Source organism: Ambystoma mexicanum, chromosome 2q, assembly GCF_040938575.1.
Source record: "Ambystoma mexicanum isolate Mex_15411 chromosome 2q, UKY_AmexF1_1, whole genome shotgun sequence".
NCBI classification, from domain to species: domain Eukaryota; kingdom Metazoa; phylum Chordata; class Amphibia; order Caudata; family Ambystomatidae; genus Ambystoma; species Ambystoma mexicanum.
Window position 1 is genome coordinate 1085941301 of NC_090924.1, and position 22258 is coordinate 1085963558.

The window sequence follows — 22258 nt, forward strand, 5'->3', positions numbered from 1 at the left end:
CCATGCTTCTTGCTGCTCTGAAGCCAGACTGATGGTCATGGAGACAACCAACGGAATCAGTGTGAAGATTAAGTGGGAGATGGCCAGCATTTCCAGGAGTTTGCTCAGAAAAGGAGTGATAGAGATTTGGGCGATAGTTGGCTGAGCAGGAGGGGTCGGCAGTGGGTTTCTTGAGAAGAGGGTGCACACGAGATTGCTTCAAAGGGGAGGGGAAGGCTCTGGTGACAAAGGCGTGGTTGCAAATGTCAGCCAGGGGAGGAGCAAGGGTGTCAATATGGTTGTTGGTGGATTTGGACAAACAGGGAAGAACCTGCTTTGAAAAGACTTTCATAGATCGTACTTGTCTAGAAATCTCATCATCGGAGAACAGAGGAAAGGAAGAGAAGGAGGGAGGAGAGGCGGCTGCAGGAGGGCCAGAGGTAGCGGAGAGAGAAGCGGGAAGAGGAGGAGAGGATGGGAGGGTGGACAGAATGTCCTGGGTTTTAGAGATGAAATGAGAAGCCAGGGCCGTACAGAGGGCTGGGAGGGGGCAAGGGGAAGTAGAGACAGCAGGATTGGCCAGCTCCTTGCAAATTTTAAAATGTCCGGTCGAGTTGTTAGATGCCGCAGAGAGGCAGGCTTGGATGTGGGACAGAGAGCCGGTATTGCCTTTGCTGACTAGCTGGTCCTTATTATCCTGAGATGAAGATACCATGTTTGAGTACTCAACTTGTTTGATGCTTCTGTATTTGTTATTCATGAAGGTTTGTGTTTATCTTTTCTGATGTCCTTTGCAACGTCTACCGCATGTCTGAGAGTTCAGGTGCACAGTCGTGTTTTTTTTCACAATTTATGAATGGTAATAAAAAGATTTTAATCATCAAAAATAAATGGAGCAACCAAAGGAACAAGCCTTCTTCTGGGGACCCCTTTCACAAAGAAAGTCCAGATATACTTTCATTGCGCCAACCTGCTAACCGTGGTTGGCCAGCAACAGCAAAACCTCCAAGATCACAGAAGTAGGGCACAACACCAAATCTGCGCCTCTCTCTACAGCATACCTCAAACTTCCTCAATCTGCATGCTTTGATGGAGCTCGTAGTGGGCCTCTGCACAGCTAGCAACACTTCAAAAACATCTACTGTCAGATTCCAGCCATCATAACTTAGCCTCTCAACAACAACGCATGATGACTGAATTATTTTGAAATATTTTTATTGGCATTTGCAAGTTCACAATTATACAATAATTAGCTTTTTGCCACTCTTAGCACACTTATCTCAAAATTAGTGTTGGGCAACAAAACACAACAATAAACAACGTAACTGTCTTCCTAGTTAGAACAGGGGACTATTCCCATTGTCACAGGTAATCGCGCTGGTGTGGGGTTATGGTTCGTAGGAAGCAGCGCTCCCAGTAGTAGGATGCTTAGTAGGGGGACACCTCTTCCTTTTCTATTCCACTACGGTGTCATAGTATTGTGAGGTAGGTCCTGTATGTTCAAGGAGGTTTATCATCCGAAGGATAGAACATGTTCCAAACCAGTGTTTTCCAGGCTTCATACAGTATACTCACATTATCTGCTGACCTGGACACACCTGCACCCCATAACCTGGTCTCTACCTCCGCCCAGCGCTCTAGTTCCCTGCGCCCCATTGTGTATTGCGGGCCCCCAGCTGATTTCCATGCCATTGCAATTGTTCTTTTAGCTAGAATACATACCATGTCCATGAACTTAACCACATGCTTAGATTTACTTATTCGGGGATACAAACCCAGCAGACATTCTTTTTGGGACCAAGCATACCGCACTATCCCAGCTTTCCTGCAAGCCTGCTCTATCCGGGCCCAGAACCGCTGTACCCGCACACACCCCCAGAACTTGTGCATCAGTCCCGCCTCCTCCACGTCACACCAAGGACATGTTGATCTGGCCTGTGTTGAATCCCGCCACCCTGTGCGGGGTCATGTAGGTGCGGAACAGGACATTTAACTATCAGTCAGAATCTAGCGTTCCTGGAGACTTCACGGGGGTACGCTAATACAGTCTCCCACTCTTTTTAAGATATCTCTACTCCCAGATCCGCATCCCATCTCGCTTTCAAAGTTGCGCTCCTGGGGTTAGGTTTTTCTGCCAGCTGGCTATACAGTCTAGACACTGGCTTCCAGCCGTCGCTCAGGCTATGCATTAGCGTCAACAGGGGGTTCACTATCGGCTCGTCTGCCCATTTCTTCCATATCCCCGTGGCCACATGTCTGGTCCCCTGACAACATAAGAACTGTCATCTGGGGAGCTTCTCCTTTTCCTGCAACGAGTCAAATTCCTTGAAGACTCCCTCCTCACGCACATCCACCCACGTGTACATGCCCCATCTTTCCGAGTGTCTTACCATTGTTAGGTCGGTTGCCACTTTGCATACATCAGCAGCTATCAGGGTCTTAGGTGAGTAAGGGTGTTTGAGGTGGAGCCGAGCCTTTGCCCTGCTCCACACCTCTCTACCCATATTACAATCATGGAAGTGCTCCCCAAGCAGCTCAAAGGGACCCACAAAATTTATTTTTTTAATCTAGCCGGGGCCACTAGTTGTTGTAGTAGCTTGGTTTCAGACGTGGGCTCATCTGAGAGCCATTTAGCAACAAAGCTGAGTTGTGCTGCTAAGTGGTATTTTTCAAGGTCTGGGAGTTGAATGCCTCCCTACCTGTAAGGCAGATTCAGTGTGGCTAAAGACCATTTGCGTCGGGAGGAGCCACATAGGAATTCCCTCAGCAGGACTTCTAGTAGGCAGAAGAAGGAAACATAGTGATGTATGTTGTGGAAGTAGTATACAAATCTGGGCAGGACGATCATTTTAGTGATTGCCGCTCTGCCCATCATCGATAAAGGTAAGTTAGACCAGAACTTCATGGATGACCGTAGGCCCTTCACCACTGCAGCAGTGTTGCCTTCGAGCATTAGTTCCTGTGTGTGTGGTATGTTCGCTCCCAGATACTTAAAACGATTATAACTGCCATTGGAAACCCACATTTGGTAGGTCCTCAATGCTTTTTCGCCTCAGACCCGCAAGAGGGAATATGCAAGACTTTCGTCTGCTGAAGCATATCCCGGACACTCTTGCGTAATTTTCAAGTACATCTAGCATCACTGGCGCGTTAAGGTGTGGGTGCCTCAAGTACAGCAGAACGTCGTCTGCATATAGTGATATTATGTGGTCAAGACCACCCACACGGATGCTAGCATCAAAGAACTGTTTCCTAAAGTAGATTGCAATCGGTTTGAGCCCCAATATATATAGCATGGGTGACAATGGACATCCTTGTCTGATGCCCCTTTGGATATCCCAGGCCGATGACACCATCCTCCCAGATTACACCCTCGCCACCGGTGTAGTGTACAGTAACTTAATCCATCTAATACATTTTTCACCAAACCCAAATTCTTTAAGCACTGCCAGTAACCACTCCCAGTATATAGAGTCAAACGCTTTAATGGCGTTTACAGATATTATCGCGTATTGTGCTCGTGCGTATGCTGTTTACGCCATTACATGTTGTAGCCTATGCAGGTTTGCAGCTGTGTTGCGTTCAGGTATGAAGCCATTCTGGTCATTGTTCACTAACTCTCCCATCACCCTGGTTAATCAAGTGGCCAATATGGTAGTCAATATTTTGACATCATAGTTCAGCATTGCCAGCGGGCGATATGAATCGCATTCATCCGTGGGTTTCCCTGGCTTGGGTACTGGGACTACCAAAGTATCCCTTGTGATTTTTGGCAGTACCCCTACCTCGTACCTTTCCCTGAACACCTCGTGGAGTACCGGCGTCAGGGTCGACTCGTACGCCTTGTAGAATTCTGGGGGGAGCCAATCGCTCCCAGGGGTTTTGCTAGTGGTTAGGGATTTTATAGCCTCACTCACGTCTTCAGCGGATATGTCTCTGTCCAGTGCCTCGCACTGCGTTCTGCCCAGTTTGGGCAGCCCTATCTCTTCAAGGGTGTCCTGCATGTCTTCCTGGGGCACCAGTATGTCGTGGGCATACAAATGAGAGTAAAATGCGGCAAAGGTATCATTAATTGATTGTGTTCTTTGGGTAGTGCCCATGTCATCTTTAAGTGCTGGTGTTCAGTGTCTCGGATGTTCCCTTTTACACAACCATGACAAGGGTGTGTCCCCTTGCTCGTGTGCCTTAGTGGTTCTTGTTATGTAATCGAACTTGGATAGCCTCCCCCAGGCATCTTGACAGTTGCGTCTAGCTTCGCCCAGTTTGACTTCTTCCTCCCTGGTTCCCTGATTATCTGCTCTATTTCCCCCTCCCATTTCTCCAGCTCTGCCCTCAGTGTTCTCTTGATGCCCTCAGCACTTGCAATAACCTTCCTTCGCGCCACTACCTTCAGTGCTTCCCATACCGTACTCCAGTGTTCCACGCTATCCACATTGTTTCCCATATAGTGTTTTAGTTTATTCTGGAGGTCCTCTATAAAGGCCTGGTCTGTCAGGGCTTCTGCTGGCATGCACCATAGTGGTATGGGTGGCTTTGGGCCCCGCATTGACCATTTCATTAGCAGCACCGAGTGGTCTGAGATTGATCTGCCCAGGCATTGCGCTGACTCTACCTGTGGCAGGTGGATTTTGTCAATGAGCATGTAGTCGATTCTGGTGTACAAACCATGTGGTGGGGAGAAATAGGAGTAACCTCTGTGTGGGGTGAAGCCCCCTCCATACATCAACTAAATCCAGATGGTCAATAGTTGCGTTTAGTGCCATTGGGGCTGATGTCGCCCGGTGCATGGGGGGTTCGGATCTATCTAGGACTAGGTCCCTTGTACAGTTAAAATCGCCCGCCCCCAGATGAAGCACCCCACCGGTGTTGGATTATTCTGGCGCATAGAGCATCTAAGTGCACAGGAATGCCTTGGTTGGGGAAGTAGGAATTAACGATGCATATTTCCGTTTGTTCAATGCTACCCCACAGTATCGGGTATCTATGGCCCTTGTCCACCTCCATCCCCGACAGCCGGAAAGGTACCTTGGGGTCTAGCCACGTGAATAAAGCACTTGCATACTTAGAGAATGTCGCCCCATAACCTTGCCCTACCCAGTATTCTTTCACCTTGGACATAGTGTCATCTGTGAGATGGGTTTCCTGTAGCAGCGCTATGGACACCTTTTTCCTGTTCAAGAAGGTTTTGACTCAGTTCCTACGTAAATAGGTGCCCATACCCCTTCCACGTCAGTACCGTGACGTTAGCCACCATGGTCTCGCTCTGCACGGGCTCTTCCCTTCCACTCGTTGCACCCAATGCGTTGTTGCCACCCAGTATATACATTGTCCCGGTGTCCCAGCCTCCCCCCTCGCATCCCATCACTGCATACAACCACTTCCCCCCAGCCATTGCTTTGTATGAAGACTTAGTAACAAACCAAACAGTAAACAAAACCAAACAACTGCACCCAGCTGCTGCCCCATTCCAGTGGCGCTCAGGTGCCCCCGCACCTCTGTGGCCCATCCGGGACATTGTGTGCAGGTATTGTGGTGCTAGCAATGCGCCAGCACTAATCGTTCCGTGGGTTAGACCAATGAGCCCTGGACAAATGGCTAAACAGGCCTCCCGTTGAGTGGTAGCAGTAGGACAGTGCTGCTATGGGCATAAGGCAGTATCAGATTGATTTACCACAGCTGCAGGGAGCAATCTCGTTCCCCAATCCCAGCCCCTGCCCCCAACCCAGGTTTGTACATGCAACTCCCTCTTCGTCTCCTGCTAGGTTGTTGTGCTACATCCACATATTGGCTGCTGCCGGAGTTTCCAGGAAGACGGCTCGCCCTTTATAGATAATCTTTAGCCTGGATGGGCACTTTAGCATATATTTTAGATTCAATTGACGAAGTCTGGCATTGATCAGGACAAAGGAATTTCTTGCACGCTGCACTGCAGGCATGTAATCCGGGTATATGGCTCTTTTGGAGGGGTCTCTCTTTATCTCCCCTCCTTCCCTTGAGTATTTGAGTATGATCTCTCTGTCTCGAAGATTCAGGAACTTAGCGATCATTGGGCAGGGACACGACCCCGGTGGTGGCCTTTTCTATAAGGATCTATGGGCTCTTTCCGCCGCAGAGCCCTGTGATAGTCGGCCAGCACCTACCTCCTGTTGCAGCAGCGTTTCCACAAATTCAGCTGGGTTCAACCCTTCTGATCCCTCAGGGATTCCCAACAAGCAAATATTGCTGTGTCGGGCCCCCCACTTCTGCATCTTTGGGTCTGGCCTCAAGCGTTGTTTACTCTAGTTTAAGTCTTCCGTGGTCTCCGTTGTTTCCTGGAGCCCAGCCTCCGCATTAGTCACCCTTTCTGCCAGGTTGTGTGCATCTTGTCGCATCAATTGCATGTCAGATTTGACCTCTTTGATTTTGGTGTCTATAAATGACTGCAGTGCTGCGATGGCCTCCAGTACTTGTCCATCCCTGTTGTGTTACGCTCACCTGGTATCCACAGGGACGCCACCCAGCCGGGTTACTCGCTGGTATGCTTCTCAGCTTTGCCCTGATGTGGTCTGCGGGGACAGTTCTGCCTGAAAATACAGGAGGACTGTGTTCAAGACTGACCGACTGGGGTAAGTATCCTCCCTCCACCCCTGTATGATTTCAGCCCTTATGCGCACTCTCCTGACCTTGTGGTAGAATTAGGCGTGCTCTCCGTCCTGCCTTCTTTGCAGAGGCGCGCTGTCTTTCATGGGCGAGTGCGGTCCAGTTACTTCACTGATGTCGGCCCGTTTGATATTGTTCAGCTAGGTCTTATTGCTGTTCTTTAGTTTTGTTGCTATCCTGCATGCCTTGCTTTGTTTAAAAAGTCTCTTTTTTTATCCCTTAGGTATGCAGAGCTTCAGCGCGGCGAACTGGCTCGGTTGAGCCCCGCTGGTAAATGATGGTGCATTAAGAGCGCTATGATGCAGTAAGTAAGCGCTATGCGCAGCGGTGCGAAGTCTTGCCTTTGCTAACCTGTGTTTTCCTTCCTTGTAGGTCGCGGTGTTCTTCAGCGCGAGTGGAATGTCCGGAGTGGTGCCAGCCGAGAGGCGCCCAACCAGGTAAGCCTTTTGAACAGTTCGAAATTTGTAAATGTCTCTACTGCTTTCTTTAATGTTGCCTCCATCTTCCTCTTTCAGGTCGTTCTGTCCGGGAGGCGTGCAGATTCGAGGAAGCTGTTCTCAGTAGCTGCAAGTGTTTAAAGATGAAGACTGCAGGTAAGATGCTGCTGCTAATGATGTTCCTTTTGTCTCCTTGCAGGTTTTGCTTCTCCGAGGTTCGAGGGAATAGCTGGACATGGTGAGCTGCAAGCTGCAAAGTAACGCGAATCGTGTTGTCTTGCTCGGGTGTGGTTTAAATAGCCCCAACAAAATAGTCCAGGTAAAGTAGTCCCAGGCTACCACATCCAAAACACCAGACCGCATAGCTTGGATCTTAGGTACCAAGCTATGTGGATGCCTCCATGTTGGCTGACAATACAATAAAGTAGTTCCCAAGCACATTGTTTTTCATGGTGTATGAGCCTGGCGCCATAGGCGCCAGGACTGGCCCCATGAGGGCTTTTTAAGAGGATGCCAGGCTCTAGAGGCCCGAGTCCTGACTCCACCTGGCCAATGGGTTTGCCAGAGGGGGTTTTGGGCGAGGGTCGCGACAGTTGTCTATCTCCAGGGCCTTTTGCTTGCTGCAGGGATCTGTGGTGGCCTGCGCTGGTTCCTGTGGCTTGATTGCATCAAAGGAGTCCATGATTGTCGTTTTTCTCTTCCCTTTAGTGGAGGGCATGACTATCCTGCCTCACCCAGTGCTGTTCTCCACTATATAGGAGGTAATGGCAGGTGTGAGCAGCACTGTCAAAGGCGTCTGAGCTGAGTGTGGTGGTTAGGGTGCTGTGTGCACACATAGCCACATCTTAGCAAGTGGGGTGCAGTTCCCGGGCTTATTTGAAAACCTCAGCATCAGCTGAATTAGCCTTGGTGGCGACTCAGAGGCCCCCGATGTCAGGGTGGTTTACCGTTTATTCCTCAATCAAGGAGCGCTCCTGTTTACGCTCAGTGCTTGGTACAAGTCTGTTAGGGAGAATTCTCAAAAATTGTTGATTTCCCTTACCTACCGAGTCCTTCAGCAGCTTTGCTGGATTTCTAGGATGATTTTTTTCACCTGGTAAGAAAGTGAACCTTTTTTCCGACTCTTACATGTGTTTTGCTATGTGTGTTTCTACTTTTTGTGTGATCTTTGGCACTGGAGCCTCACCTACTCCAGAGCACCATATTTTTCATGTGTGTTACACAGCACCTTCAGTGCAGTGACACAGAGCTGTCTTTTAGACTTCCCACCGACTCAATTCTCTGGGGCTGATGACTGTCCCCTAGAAAAGAGTAAAGTTGCCACTAACTTTACCTTAGTCACTTTAAACCACAGACCCAGTACACCCCATCTTCCATGTAGTATTGGAAAGGGTTCATTCTTATCCCTTTTTGTCGGTGCCTCTTGGGGCATTGTTTCGCTCCCTTTACACTAAGACTTGGCTGGTGGCAGTGGTATCTACCCTAACTTTTCTACCGCGATTATCTTATATAAACGTGGTCATGTTTTAGGGTATTATATTAGCCTCAAACTAAACCTGTTTGACCAAATACATTTTATTTTGGCTCCGGCCAGGTTTATTCGCCATTTCTTTTTGTTAAAGCCTTTCTCGTGTTTTACTCTGCGCGCCAAACCAGGTTTGGTCCCTTTGTTCATCGCTTTTTCACGGGCTTCCACACAGAAGCCCTCCTTTAGGCGCCTGAGAGTCTGGGTAGGCAGGATGTGAGGGAGGGGTTTTAGGACCCCTGCCATGGGTTCCCTTGGTAACCCAAGACGCACTCCTATCTGATTGGCTAAGGGGACTGGTCTTGCCAGGCCAGCCACCCTGCTGTGTGATTGACAGCCAGGCTGTATGAAAGGGGGAAAACTGCATAAAAAGCAGGTCTCTGGGACTGGAAGAGCAGAGTCGCCACTGGAATGAAAGAACCAACGAGGCACTGGAAGAAGAAGAACCCTACAACACCCGCCCGGTTGAAGCCCTGCTGCAGGACCGAATCTCCAGAATCTGACTACAGAGAAGATCCTCCAGGAAACTTCTTCCCTTGAGCTGGTGGGACCAACCAGTTCACCCAAACTGCAAGCCAGGACCCCTCCTCTGGTCGAATTCGCTGTACAGAGCTACAGTGGGCCGGACAGCCAGGAAGGTCGGACCCTGCTTGGGTTTTAAGGAGCGCACCTTTTATTTGTTGTTTGGCGCTGCTGCTGGTTTCTTCCCTGGGTAGTGCAGGACCCTCCAGTCTTCCTACTTCTGAACAGTCTGACAGACGCGTCAGGAACCGTGAGCCTGCAGGAACTACCAGGAACGTCTGCCTCAGCTACAGCCCCCTCTCCATTTTAAGGTACTGTGCAAATCCGGTTGTGCGTTTCATTCAGCCGCGGTGAAAGTGTTTGAAATCTTTCTCCAATCTGAGGGCTTGTCCTTCTCTTCTCTTTGAACTAACTTTTCTACCAACCAACCTTTTCCGGAAACCGTGCCACGAATGTTACTGCGAACTACCCTGAACTATATTATCTTGAGCAAAAGACTTTTGAACCATTGCCTTTGGCCCTAAACCTTTTCTACCTGATTTTATCATTGTAGTCTCTCTTGTTCGCTTGCTCTGAGTACTTACCTGTTAGTGTGGATTCATTTCGGTTAATTTTTGTCTTTCCCTCCCTTTTAAATTGCTGGAGTGCCATTTAGCTCCCACTTCATTTTGTGAGCTTAACTCATCTGGAATTTAAGGGAAGTGGTGTGGTGTATTAAGAGTGTGATTTTTAGATTGCTTATAATAGTGTAATGTTATACAACTGAAGAAAAATACATGTATATTCTTTTACTTGAAAACGTTGAGTCAGTGTTTGCCTGAATCATAGTAATTGATGTCCTTTGTGTAACTATTTGATACTGCTCACTTACTCTTGAGATAAGTCTGGCTGCTCTGCTACTGCTACCACTTTAACTGTGTAGTACACGATTGCACCAAAGGTGAAATTTTACTGTCACTTGTAGTCCTAATTGTGTGTGGTGTTCCCAAAGGGTACTGCATATAATTCTGCCTAACAGTGTCTGGAGGGAGACTGGTGGGCCTTTCATCCAGAATGTGCTGAGATGGTTCCAGCACTCCTTAGCCCAGGCTTACTGCACTGCTCTGTCCAGACCCTCCTTTTGTTCACTATAGGGCCCAGGGTAACTACTCCAGCAAACTTGCACCGCTCCACCGCAGCAGCCTGTCAATAGCCGTGGGAGGTGTCAATTGCCTGCAGCTCTCTGTATTTCCAGTGTTCCACTAAGCGCGTTACTCAAGCCTTATTAGGGCGCTACAGTATGAGTAGCCGGGTCGCTGTGCACTCCAAGCCCCCCGTTGCCTTGTGAATTGTCGGTGCAGCGCCTGATGGTGTTCCTCTGCTTCCCAGTTTTTCCCGCTCAGAGGGTGGGTCGCCCCAGGGGCCAAATTACTAGGCTGCTTGCAGAGTCGTGCTTGAATGTGGGTGTCCGCTGTGGCATTCACATAGGCACTTGTCGGCCCCAGGGGACCCAGCATACGAGAGGAGGAGCAACGCAATGGCTGTATTATTGTTATCGAGTTGGTGTGGCCCAGCAGCAGTTTTATATGCCCCAGTACAGGTAGAATAAGCGCTTATCAGTTCTCAGGCAGTCTCATTCACATAGCGCTAAGTTCTGTGATGGCGAATATGTTTTGGGTCAAATAGGCACTTTGCGTGTGACACGCGTCTGCTTCCTGACGTTGCCCACTGTGCTGTGCAACGTCATCAGTGTTGGCTCTGCTCGGGGAGTCCCCCAGCCCCGGTTCATCTGGTTGGCGACATTATGACTTCTTTATTGGCCTAAGGGGGGAGACCCGCTAGCAATACGCGTGCAGCAGCTAGTCCCTGGTTATTGGGGTCGGCAGCAAGCCGCTGCAGGCTCGCAGTGCTGCTCCGCTGCGTGGCCTACCTGCACCTTCCAAGGAGGCTGTGGGTCGCCCTTCCCAGCGATCACTGCTTCACTTCTTAAGGCGTTGCACTGCTGGAGCAATCAAAGCCCGTTCTGGCATCCGTTCGCTCCCAATGTACAAGTCGGCGGGACCGCATCCACGGTCTGTTCCGCTGTCTTTCTCCCTCCCATGGGACGGACTTCATGTCTGGGGTGACCAGCATTTTATGTTCCAACTGCCGGTGCTCTCACAGGCTTACAGGCCGATTCATGGAATCAACGTGCGCTGAAAAAACGGCGCACGCGTGCGAAAACGTGCGATTCGCAGAGAAACAGCGAAAATCGCAGTGCAAGTGCGATTATCGCACCGAAAACATCACACATCAATTCATGGAAGTTCGTGCATGCGCAAAATATGGGATGTGCGCTGAGAAAGTGCGTGGCGCACGCTGGCGCACAGGTCATCGAACGCCGTGCGATAAGGCCACAGCGAATTCGCACATAGCGCGGCGCACATAACAAAAGTAGGCGTAACACGGGGCGTCACACGCAGAATGGGGAACAACTCGTGAAAATGTGGGCGTCATGGGGGAAGTACAGGAGGCAAGTGCGCAGAACGCCCACACGCTCGCCTACAACAAGTATTCATGGAAACGAATAGGGAAAAACAGCGCACGACCAAAGACCCGCACAGGCCCATACATGTCCGCCACACGAAAGCAGGCGGTAGCGTCCCTGCGCAGGAAAAAAATGTGCGCCAAAGTCCTACACGCGCGAGAAGGCCCACACGCGATCGGGCCTGGGGGAGCGTGTGCGTGTATTTCAGGGGTGCGCGTGAAGTTCCACACGCGATTGGCCTGGGCGCATGTATTTCAGGGGTGCGCGAGAAGCTTCTCACACGTGATTGGCCTGGGCGCGTGTATTTCAGGGGCTCGCGAGTGTTTTTACACGCGATCGGGCCTGGGGGAGCGTGTGCGTGTATTTCAGGGGCTCGCGGGTGTTTTCACACGCGATCGGGCCTGGGGGAGCGGGGTACGTGTATTCCAGGGGCTCGCGGGTGTTTACACACGCGATCGGGCCTGGGGGAGCGTGTGCGTGTATTTCAGGGGCTCGTGGGTGTTTTCACACGCGATCGGGCCTGGGGGAGCGTACCACGTGTATTCCAGGGGTTCGCGTGAAAAACTGGGGGGGGGTGCGGGGTACCACTCACCGTCTGCCTTGCGTGTAGAAGAACGCGTAGCCAACACCCGCAGTGAAGTAATAGCGTGTGAACCCCAACGGATGGAAAACACACACACCGCACGAAAAGCACATACAGAGCAGTGTAAAGGCATGCGGGATCTCCAAGCACTGCCAGGGCAACGCCCGTGCGCGAAACGCCACAGACGCGCTTACGCTGTAAGGGCCTTTGGTCCAATGAAATCGCGTACGCGTGCTGACGCGCTTACGCGGTACGGCCCTTTCCTCGAATTTCACGCTGACGTTCAGGATTTTCACGAGCCAAATCACTCTGTATCAAGCTGGCCACGCGAAAACACATGGAAGACCACGCTCCTGCCCAGAAGGCCGAATTACTGCCCACCAGTGCCCCGAGCAGCCTCCCACGTGCCATCTGCTGCTGCCTGCCTGCCTGCCTGCCTGCCTGCTGCCACCGTGCCCTGCCATTTGGTGCCTGCACATCAGCCATCTGCAGGGGTCCAGTTGCTGTGTCCACCCCTGCTGGAACAGAAGACTCCCGACTCGGATAACATCGCTCCACAGCCCAGCCCCAGTAGCCAGTTGCCCACCCACCCACTCCTGCCCCTGGGGTTGCCAAATCGGGCACATCAACATCTGGCACCAGTGGCAACCCCCGGCAAGAGGGGCAGAGGGGCACCAGCTTCACTGCCACCGAAGTTGGTGTCCTGGTGGAGCAAGTCCTGGGGCAGTATGATGCCCTCTTCGGATCGTCCCGCGCCAACAAGGAAGGACGGGAGAGGATCTGGGCCGACTATGTGGTTGCCATCAACGCGGAGGGGGTGGCAACCCGCACCATCCAGAAGGTCAAGAAGCGCTGGGAGGACTTGAGGTCCAGGACCCTCATAAAGGCCCGGCGCCTCGTGGAGGGAGGCCGGGGCCGCATGAGCTCCATCCAGATGAGGGTCCTAGAACGCGCACACCCAGCGCACCACGCCCAGGTCCTTGAGAGGGAGACCCGTCTGAGTTGAGCAGTAAGTGGCCAAGCATTGCTGTGTGAGACAGGGCATGTTGCAGTGTACTGGTTGTCTGATACTTGCCTGTATGTGTGACATAGGCCATGTACGCATGTATGTGTGCAGGGACATCATGGTAATGCATGCGCGACCAGTAATTTGTGAACCGCACGGTTGTTGCATGTGTTTAAATGCGACATGGGGAGCCCTATGCAGATTGCACACATCAGAGCATGACAGTATCTGTTCCTGGACACAGTGCTGGTGGTGGGGGGGGGGGGGTGGGAGACATGGGTGGGGGCCTGCTGGCAGGTGCCCCACAGTGCTGGGGGGTGGGGGTGGTGGGGAACATGAGTTGGACATGGGTGGGGGCCTGCTGGCAGGTGCCCCACAGTGCTGGGGTGTGGGGGGGTGGGAGACATGGGTGGGGGCCTGCTGGCAGGTGCCCCACAGTGCTGAGGGGTGGGGGTGGTGGGGTACATGAGTTGGACATGGCTGGGGGCCTGCTGGCAGGTGCCCCACAGTGCTGGGGGGTGGGGAGGGTGGGGGCCTGGTGGAGGGTGCCCCTGGTGGCTGGGGGTGCAGAGGGACATGCGTTGGTGGGCAGTAGTGCAAGTTGACATGTGGGTTGGCTGGGGGGCATGGCCATGGTGGATGGGGTGCCTGCAGGACATGTGCAGGGTAGGCCCCTGTGGTGTGAGCCACCTGCAGGGGCCGTGGAGGGTGTAGAGGGAACACCTGGGAGGACCCACACGTGCAATTCACGTGTGTTGCTCCCCGTGCACCCCTGTAATACACGTACCCTGATGAAATTGCGTGTGAAACTTCCCGCGCACCCCTGTAATACACGCGCCCAGGGCAATCGCGTGTGAAACCACCCGCGAGCCCCTGAAATACACGCGCCCAGGCCAATCGCGTGTGGAACTTCTCACGCACCCCTGAAATACACGCACACGCTCCCCCAGGCCCGATCGCATGTGAAACCACCCGCGAGCCCCTGAAATACACGCGCCCAGGCCAATCGCGTGTGGAACTTCTCGCGCACCCCTGGAATACACGCACACGCTCCCCCAGGCCCGATCGCGTGTGAAACCACCCGCGAGCCCCTGAAATACACGCGCCCAGGCCAATCGCGTGTGGAACTTCTCGCGCACCCCTGAAATACACGCACACGCTCCCCCAGGCCCGATCGCGTGTGAAACTTCTCACGCACGCGTGTTCCCGACACCCGTAATACGCGTTCCCCGCTTTGCGTTTGCTGTTTGCCAGTCCGGTAAACTGGTACAGGGTTGGCGCAGCCCTTTGCAATAGTTTTGCGATCTTGATGGCTTTTCCTTGCGCGAGGGCATTCTTGGGGGCGTAACTGGCGCTGCTGCAGGGTCGCTGCGCCACTCTGCGCCACGTCTGCTTTTGGAGGTGGGAATCCATGAATACGCTGTGCGCGGAAATTGATTTTATCGAACGCGGCTGGCGCAGACATTCGCACAGGCACGCTGTGCGCCAGCCGCGTGCGACACTTTTGAGAGGAATTACATGAATCGGCCTGTTAGGGTCGCGCGGGGCCCCGCAGCACCGCACAGTATCTGTCACCTCTACCAGCGGCGAGTGTTGGCAACAGTGCCTGTCAGGTCTCTGTGGGTATGGCGCGACGCACCTCCGTCTAAGTCCACAACACCTCCACACTTTGGTCACAGACCCTGGTGCTCCGTTGGTCGCCGCTGTAGCAGCTGTGGCTGCCCTCTGGGTTGGGGGGATCAAATCTTTGCTGCAGCAACCACCATCTTGGTCGCCAGGGGGGCTCCCTCTTCCAGGCTCAGAAACACAATAATCCGGCTAAGTTTTGCGTCGGATTTATGCTGTGGGTCTGGGGGATCGCTTTACCTTCCTGCAGAGGTACTTGGCGTTACGTTTGCCTTCATTTGTCTGTAGCGGCAGGATCAATTAGAGGATTTCAACGGGAGCTCTGCCCAATTACTTTCTCACACCATGAGCTCCAGGCCACGCCCCTCTGCATGACGACTGATAGACCCCAGATTCTAAGGAGCACCAAACCTTTCGACTGAGACAAAAGATCTGACCTCCAAGGAAACACCAAGGTGGGCAGATGGCTAGCTCCAGAAGTTATAAGTGCCATGTTCTTCTCATCCAATCTGGAGCCATCAGAATTGGGCGAGCCCGAAAATGTCCTCAACCTCCTCAGAACCAATGACATTATCAAAACTAGGGAAATGCTTAGTGGTGGTCGAAGGTCCATTCCACCCTGAAAGCATCCCCCAAGCACCCATCTGGAGAAAGTTCCTTTGCAGAACAGCCTGCACTTCAAGCTGGCTCTCACTGCAAACAGATCTACCAGACGGGTTCCCCAAAGGTTCAAGATCTCTGCAATGACCTCCGGGTAAACCTCCCACTCATGGAGACTGAACTCTGCCTGCTCAGGGCATCAGTCAGCTCGTTTTCCATCCCTGCTAAGTGGGCCGCTGAGACAAAGATCTTGTTCCCCAATACCCAGAACCAAAGCTGCATAGCCCCCCTGCAAAGGGGAAGTGACCGTACCCCCCTCTTGTTGAGGTTGTGCATGGCCACTAAGTTTTCGGCCAAGGCAAGACATTGTTCCCTTGAAGGGACAGCGCAGGATGGGGAATGGGGAAAACCGAAAAGAATGTGCCTCAAGCATGTGAAAAAGTCACCTTATGTCACGAAGGACATGCTCCCTCCAAGACAAAGCTCTGCATCCTAGCACTAAGGGGCTAACATACAAGGCTATTTTAAACTAGTCATGGCGTTTCTCTAAATAATTCCCTACAGTAATGGTAATGCATCAATAGTTGACCAAAATTATGACATTACTACGGTACTTACTTGTTTGGTATGAACTATAAAACTCATCTTGTTTTCCAGACTGTGGATTTGAAAACATGTGTCTGCATCTCCCAGCTGCCACATAAAACAGCCAAATTTGAGACTAATCAGCAAGGCCTGTAAAACAAGCGTTAAAAACAAACTGTTACTTGTATACATGCAATCAAATTAACTTAACTGTAGCAATAAAGTTACAATCACATGCTTTTAATACCCTTTGGCTATCAGGAGGTGAATCATGAGGCCTTTTCAAAAGAGTTTCTCTCCTTTTAGCTGCCGTTATGGGACAACTTGCTATTGGAGCCAAAGAGCATTCAGCCGTTTGTGGCTATACCAATTTCCATAACAGAGGGAAGGTTGGTTGCATATTGTTTACTCGCCAAATATCTATATCCAGTGAAAATGTAAGCATGACCAACAGATATTAAAGTAATCTCCAGAGGCAAGGCTGTCGTAAGATTAAAAGGGATGCCCATGTTCTCCATAGTGTTCACCCTAGAGGTCTAAGGCATTGGCGCAAGCTAGCAAATGTTTGGGTTGTATTAAATGTCACAGGTATAGTGCTGCATTTGCAGCCCAAGTCCAAAAGTTGGGGGAAGGGTGGATTTACAGCAAGAAGTGCTTGCAGGTGTGGGCGGAACTTGTATCTCTGCTGGGAGCTAGGACATGAAGCATTGTGGTAATATGGTAGGTTTTTAGTTTTCACACCACCAGATAGATCTCTGATGCTATTTCCAATGTTGCTTGCTTTACATATTTGATGGAGTTCTCCAAAGCACTCACTTTCTGTAAAGTGATTATTCAGCATTATAAAGGAAGGCTTGGCTTACTGGAACTTTACCCTGCTTCTTGCACCTTGTCAGCCGCTGCTCCAGTCTTGGTGCTTAATGAAGTGGTTTCAGACGTCTGAGCACACAGAATTCTTTCAGGTATTTATTTTTGGGCATGGTGCTTTTTATCCTATATTTATTCCTGTATGTGATTTACAAAAGCCCAAACCGAACTGGGTAGAAATGGAGCAATAAGGAGGCCTCACCCTTGGGATGCTATGCTTTTCTATTTGTCTTATCACAGACGCAGCACACTGGTTCCACAGAAATGTCTCCCATATTGCAGCACCAAAAAGAATAGACGTGCTTCACGTTTCCTCAGATTTGACAAATGAGCAATGAAGAACCAATATAAAAATTAAAGCAATGTCAGGGGAGAATTCCATTTTGGAAGGTTCTGCAGTTCCATTTTAAAAGGGACCCCTTCATCCTTTTGCTTTTTCCTCCCTTTGGTTTTCAGTTTCTCTGGCTTATGTTTGTTGGCAGAGTGACTCCATGCCACTGCAACACTTTTTTTTTTTTAAACCTCTTTTTATTAAATTTCAGCATACAAAAACGAAGAAAAGAAGAACCCCCCCCCCCAAACCACCCTTCCCCCCAAGGCAACATAAGTCCATTCATGTCTCCATGGCTTCCTGAAGCGTTCTCCCCATGGTTGTGCCAACAAACCCCACAGTACATTACCCTCAACAATCCCACCCACCCCCAGAATAGCTCCTTGTCCACGATCCATAAACTTCCTTATTCATTGCTAGAGTTCAACACAGGTCCAATAATCTCAGGCATTGAGGGCGCCACCCAATCAGGAAATCGTCTTTAAGAAAAGCCAAAGTTTCTTCCCAATCTCTAGCGAAGGACTGTAATTTGTTGTCCTTCGCATACGTTGCCCATTCAAATGCAATGATTTCCCACAGTTTACCTAACAGGTCCTGTAAGAAAGGGACCTCCTTACTCTTCCATCTTTGTTGTGCTATTACCGTCATAACTGCAATTGTAAGAACCGCCCTTGCCTTCCCTCTGGAGCTAGGCTCCCCCGCACCTCTGCTCCACCCTAAACCCATAATGATCTCCTCAGGGGGTCTACTACCCCCGGGGCCGAAGGCCCGCTCCTGGGCTCTCTGAACCTCCAGCCAGAAAGGCCTGATTTTCGGGCATGACCACCAGATATGCTGCGTCATGCCCTCCATCCCACAGCCTCGCGAACATATCCCGGGGGTAGAGGGGTAAATCTCCCACAGTCGAGCTGGAGTGTAGTGCCATCCAAATAGTACCTTATACAACATCTCCTGCAGTTGGGATGCTCTAACTAGCTTGGGGATCATCCGCCACAGTCTTTCCCACTCCTCACGCTCAATCCCCCTTCCCAGAATCCGTTGCCACCTTCCCATGTACGTCCAGGAGCTTCTAATAGTGGCTTCGTCTAAAATCCTGTAAAGATTAGATATGAGACCCTTGGAACCGTCGCTAGATAGAAGGAATTTCTCAAACCTCGTGTTCCCCCTTGTTGCAGCTTCTTTGTTCACTGGGTGAAGGGCCCAGTGGCGCAATTGAGCGTATCTAAGTCTGTCTCCCTCCTTAACCCCGTACTCCCTCTTGCACTCCTCAAAAGAGAGAATCTTCCCCTCCCGAAACAGATCACCCAGCCTCCTACAACCCCCCTCTCGCCAGTGCTCAAATGCTCCGCCCTCCATCCCCGGGGTGAAGTCACCATTTTGAAACAATGGCATAAAGGGGGAGGGGAAAGTCGTGATCCCTTTATTCCTCATCAGCTTGTCCCAGTTCTCTGCCATCAGTTTCGTAATAGAACTCTCATATACATGCTTGGGCCTAAGCTGCTTCGGGAGCCATAAAATTTCTGCCAGGTTCTGGTGCGCCACTGCTCTATCCATTGCCACCCATTGCTTATCCTGTGAGGTCTCCCCCTCACAGAGGCAGTCCCTAATCACCCGCAGTTGCGTTGCCTCGTAGTACTGTTGGAAGTTTGGTAATGCCAGTCCCCCCTCCCGCCTCGGGGCTGTTAACAGGTGTCTACTAATTCGTGCTTTTTTCCCTTCCCACAAGAAGTCGCCCGTCACTGACCTTAATTCTCGAAAGTAGCTCCCCGGTACGGCCTGGGGTATCGCCTGGAAGAGATATAAAAGTCGCGGGAGAATCACCATTTTAATTGTAGCTATTCTTCCCAGCCACGAAATCCGAAGGCCCCTCCATTTGTGTAGGTCCCTTTTAATATCCTTCAGCAACGAAGGATAGTTTGCGTGGTACCATCCGCTCAGGGTTGGCGTGATTTTTACTCCTAGGTATTTAATCCCCCCAGGGCTCCAGATAAAAGGGGTAGCCTTTCTCAATGATTCCCTATCTTCTACTCCTAGCGTTAGGTTCAAGAGCTCTGATTTACCAAAATTAATTTTAAGACCAGAGACTTCTCCAAAGTCTTCTATTAGCTTCCTGCTCATCCGAATAGATTCCAAAGGTGATGTTAAGGCTAATAACATATCATCGGCAAAAGCTGCCACCTTTTGTTCCACTCCTCCAAAGTAAATCCCTTTTAACCCCTCCGCCTCCCTGATTGCCTGTAATAACGGCTCAAGGTAAATTGCAAAGAGCAGGGGGGATAGGGGACAACCCTGTCTAGTCTCCCTACTCACATTAAAGGCTCTAGTCATGGCTCCATTTACCGCAATTCTCATGATGGGCGTTTGGTAATTAGCTTGTACCATACGCAGAAAGTCCCCTTTGATGCCCATCTTCTGCATCACCTTAAATAGAAACGACCACTCCACACGATCGAACGCCTTCTCCGCGTCCAGCGATAAAAGGACCGCGGGAGTGCTCGTTCTATTAGCCTTCTCCACAAGGTGAGCCACCCTCCTAATATTGTCCGCCGTTTGCCTGCCTCCTATGAACCCCGCTTGGTTCGGAGAAATCAGGTCTGGGAGAAGGCCCTCCAGTCTATTCGCCAGTATTTTTGTAAAAATCTTAGCGTCAATATTAATCAGTGCTATCGGTCTATAGGAGGACCGCTCCTCGGGGTTCTTATTAGGTTTCAATATAAGGGTCAGTCTCGACTCCTCCATAGACGGAGATATTTTCCCTGCCAGCCGAAATGCATTAAAGCGTTGAGTCAAGTGTGGGACCAATGTTACGGCAAAGGTTTTGTAAAAAGCTGCAGTATATCCGTCGGGGCCTGGGGCTTTATTTAGGGGAAGCCCTCTGATCACTCGCCACTTCCTCTTCCTTAATCTCCCCAGAAAGTTGAGCCAATGCCTCCTCCCCAATCATTTCCAACTCTACCTTATCTAAGAATGCTGCCTGCAGGCAATCTCGGGGGACCTGTGATTTATAAAGAGACTCATAGAAAGATACTAACAGCTCTTGTATTTTCCCTGATTCCGTTACCCTTTCCCCAGTCTCCGTCAACAAGGCCGTGATTGCATTCCTGGATTTCACTCCCCTTAGTAAGCGGGCCAGGAGGGCATCCGCTTTATTCGCCTTGGCATAATAATGTTGTCGAACCCTTAAAAGAGCCCCTTCAGCATTTTTTGTCCTAAGGAGTTCCAACTGCCCCATCGCCCCTCGATACTCCCTCGTGGAAGCTCTCGTTGGGGCCGCCTCCAACTTGCGCCGTGCCCTTTCAACCTCCTCCTCGAGCCGGTTTTGCAGCTCATTCAATTCCTTCGCCCTCTGAGCTTGTACCGCTATTAGTTCCCCCCTTAGCGTGGCCTTAAAAGCATCCCACCTTATCTCTTCCCTCGTGTCCCCCTTTCGGTTGATGGTAAAGAAGTCCCTGATTTTGTCTTCTATGTCTTGTCTAATGACTGGGTCTCTGAGAATATGTTCTGGGTATCTCCAGGCCCATCCCCTCCTATCTCTATGACCCAGGTCCATTTTCATTGACACCACTTTGTGATCCGCTATACCTATAGGGCCTGTTGCCACTTCCCGAACCTGACCCATCAGATCCGAGGATACCCATATATAGGCTATTCTAGACTGGGATCCATGAACACCTGAGAGGAAAGTATACCCTTCTTCCCTACCTCGGATCTCACTCCAAACGTCTCTCAACCCTGCCCCCCCTATTCTGTCCTTCAGGTCTTGCGAGAGCACAGCTCCTCCCCCGCCCGCCAGGCGCCCCGATCTATCCCGTTCCTTCTCCCATGCTATATTAAGGTCACCTAGCATAATGATCGATCCTCGCGCCCTTTCCTCCAGAATCCCCAAAATACGTGACAGAAATCGCTCCTGTCCTACATTCGGTGCATACACCACTGCCAAGGTGTACGGGCTGTTTTGATGCGTCCCGAGGGCTATTATATACCTGCCTTCCTTGTCTCTAATGGTTTCCGACGCCCTAAAGCCCACTGAGTTTTTAATTGCCAAAGCTACCCCCGCTGATCTATGCCCCCCCGACGCCTGTAATATCAAATCAAACCCCCTCAGCTTGAGACGCCCCCGATCCTTGGGCCGGAGGTGCGTCTCCTGTAGTCCCAAAATATCTGGATTCTGTCGCCTCGTGAATTGCTCTAGCTTTTTCCTCTTGAGGGGAGTGTTCAACCCCCTCACATTATGCGTTAGCCACTTAAGAGAGGATTAACACAACTTCAATGCTATAACCCCCTGCCCCCCACGAAGATTCGCTCACCTTTGAGTTGGAGCGGACCAGGGATCTCCCGTGACCCATCCCACTTGCCTTTAACGCCATGTGAAAACCCCGCCCTCCATACCCTGGCTCTTGCATGAAGCCTCTGTTGCCTACCACTCCCCCCCTGCGTCCCCCCTGTTCACTCGCCTCTTCCCCCTCTTCCCTCCCCCCTCCCGTACCCTCTGAAGGGCGTGCCCTTCCCGCCTCCCCCTCTCCCCACAACTCGGATATACCCATCCTTACCGATTCATAGAAGGGTGCTCCCTACCCTGCCAAATGTCACCTTTAGTGGCCCACCACCCGCATAAGGTTACTACTACTTTGAGGTCCCCTCTTGTGCATCCCCTTCCGTCCCCCCAGGACCATCCATGTTACTGGGCAAATTGCCTTTTGCAGTAAGCTTCATTTTCCTCCTTTTCTCTCCCACCATTGACCAAGCCCATTGCCTTGGTTGTTGCTCAGCTTCTGCGATCTCCTTCCTTGATTTTTTAGGGGCGGCATCATCTTGGTCCAGGCGTAGAATACCCTCCCCCTCCTGCACAGTAGTCATGCGTCGCGTCTCTGGACTCCCTCCCACTCAAACACCAACCCGAACGGGATGGTCCATCTATACTTGACTCCTTTTGCATTTAGAACCCGCAAGACGGGGGCCATCTAGCGCCTCTTCATTAGAGTGCTACTTGCCAAGTCCTGAAATAACGGTATGCGATGCTCGCGATAAAAGATAGGCTCCTGTCTCCTCGCT

The 22258-nt window shown here is 51.1% G+C and overlaps 1 protein-coding gene across 1 annotated transcript in view; it reads right to left on the reverse strand.

Annotated features, from left to right (window-relative positions):
- Positions 1 to 22258, reverse strand: part of KRIT1 (KRIT1 ankyrin repeat containing) — a 1383280-nt gene that overhangs the window by 97353 nt on the left and 1263669 nt on the right. Inside the window, exon 16 of the mRNA XM_069648434.1 lies at positions 16042 to 16158. Coding sequence (XP_069504535.1) covers positions 16042 to 16158 — 117 coding nt within the window. The remainder of the gene's footprint in view (positions 1 to 16041; positions 16159 to 22258) is intronic.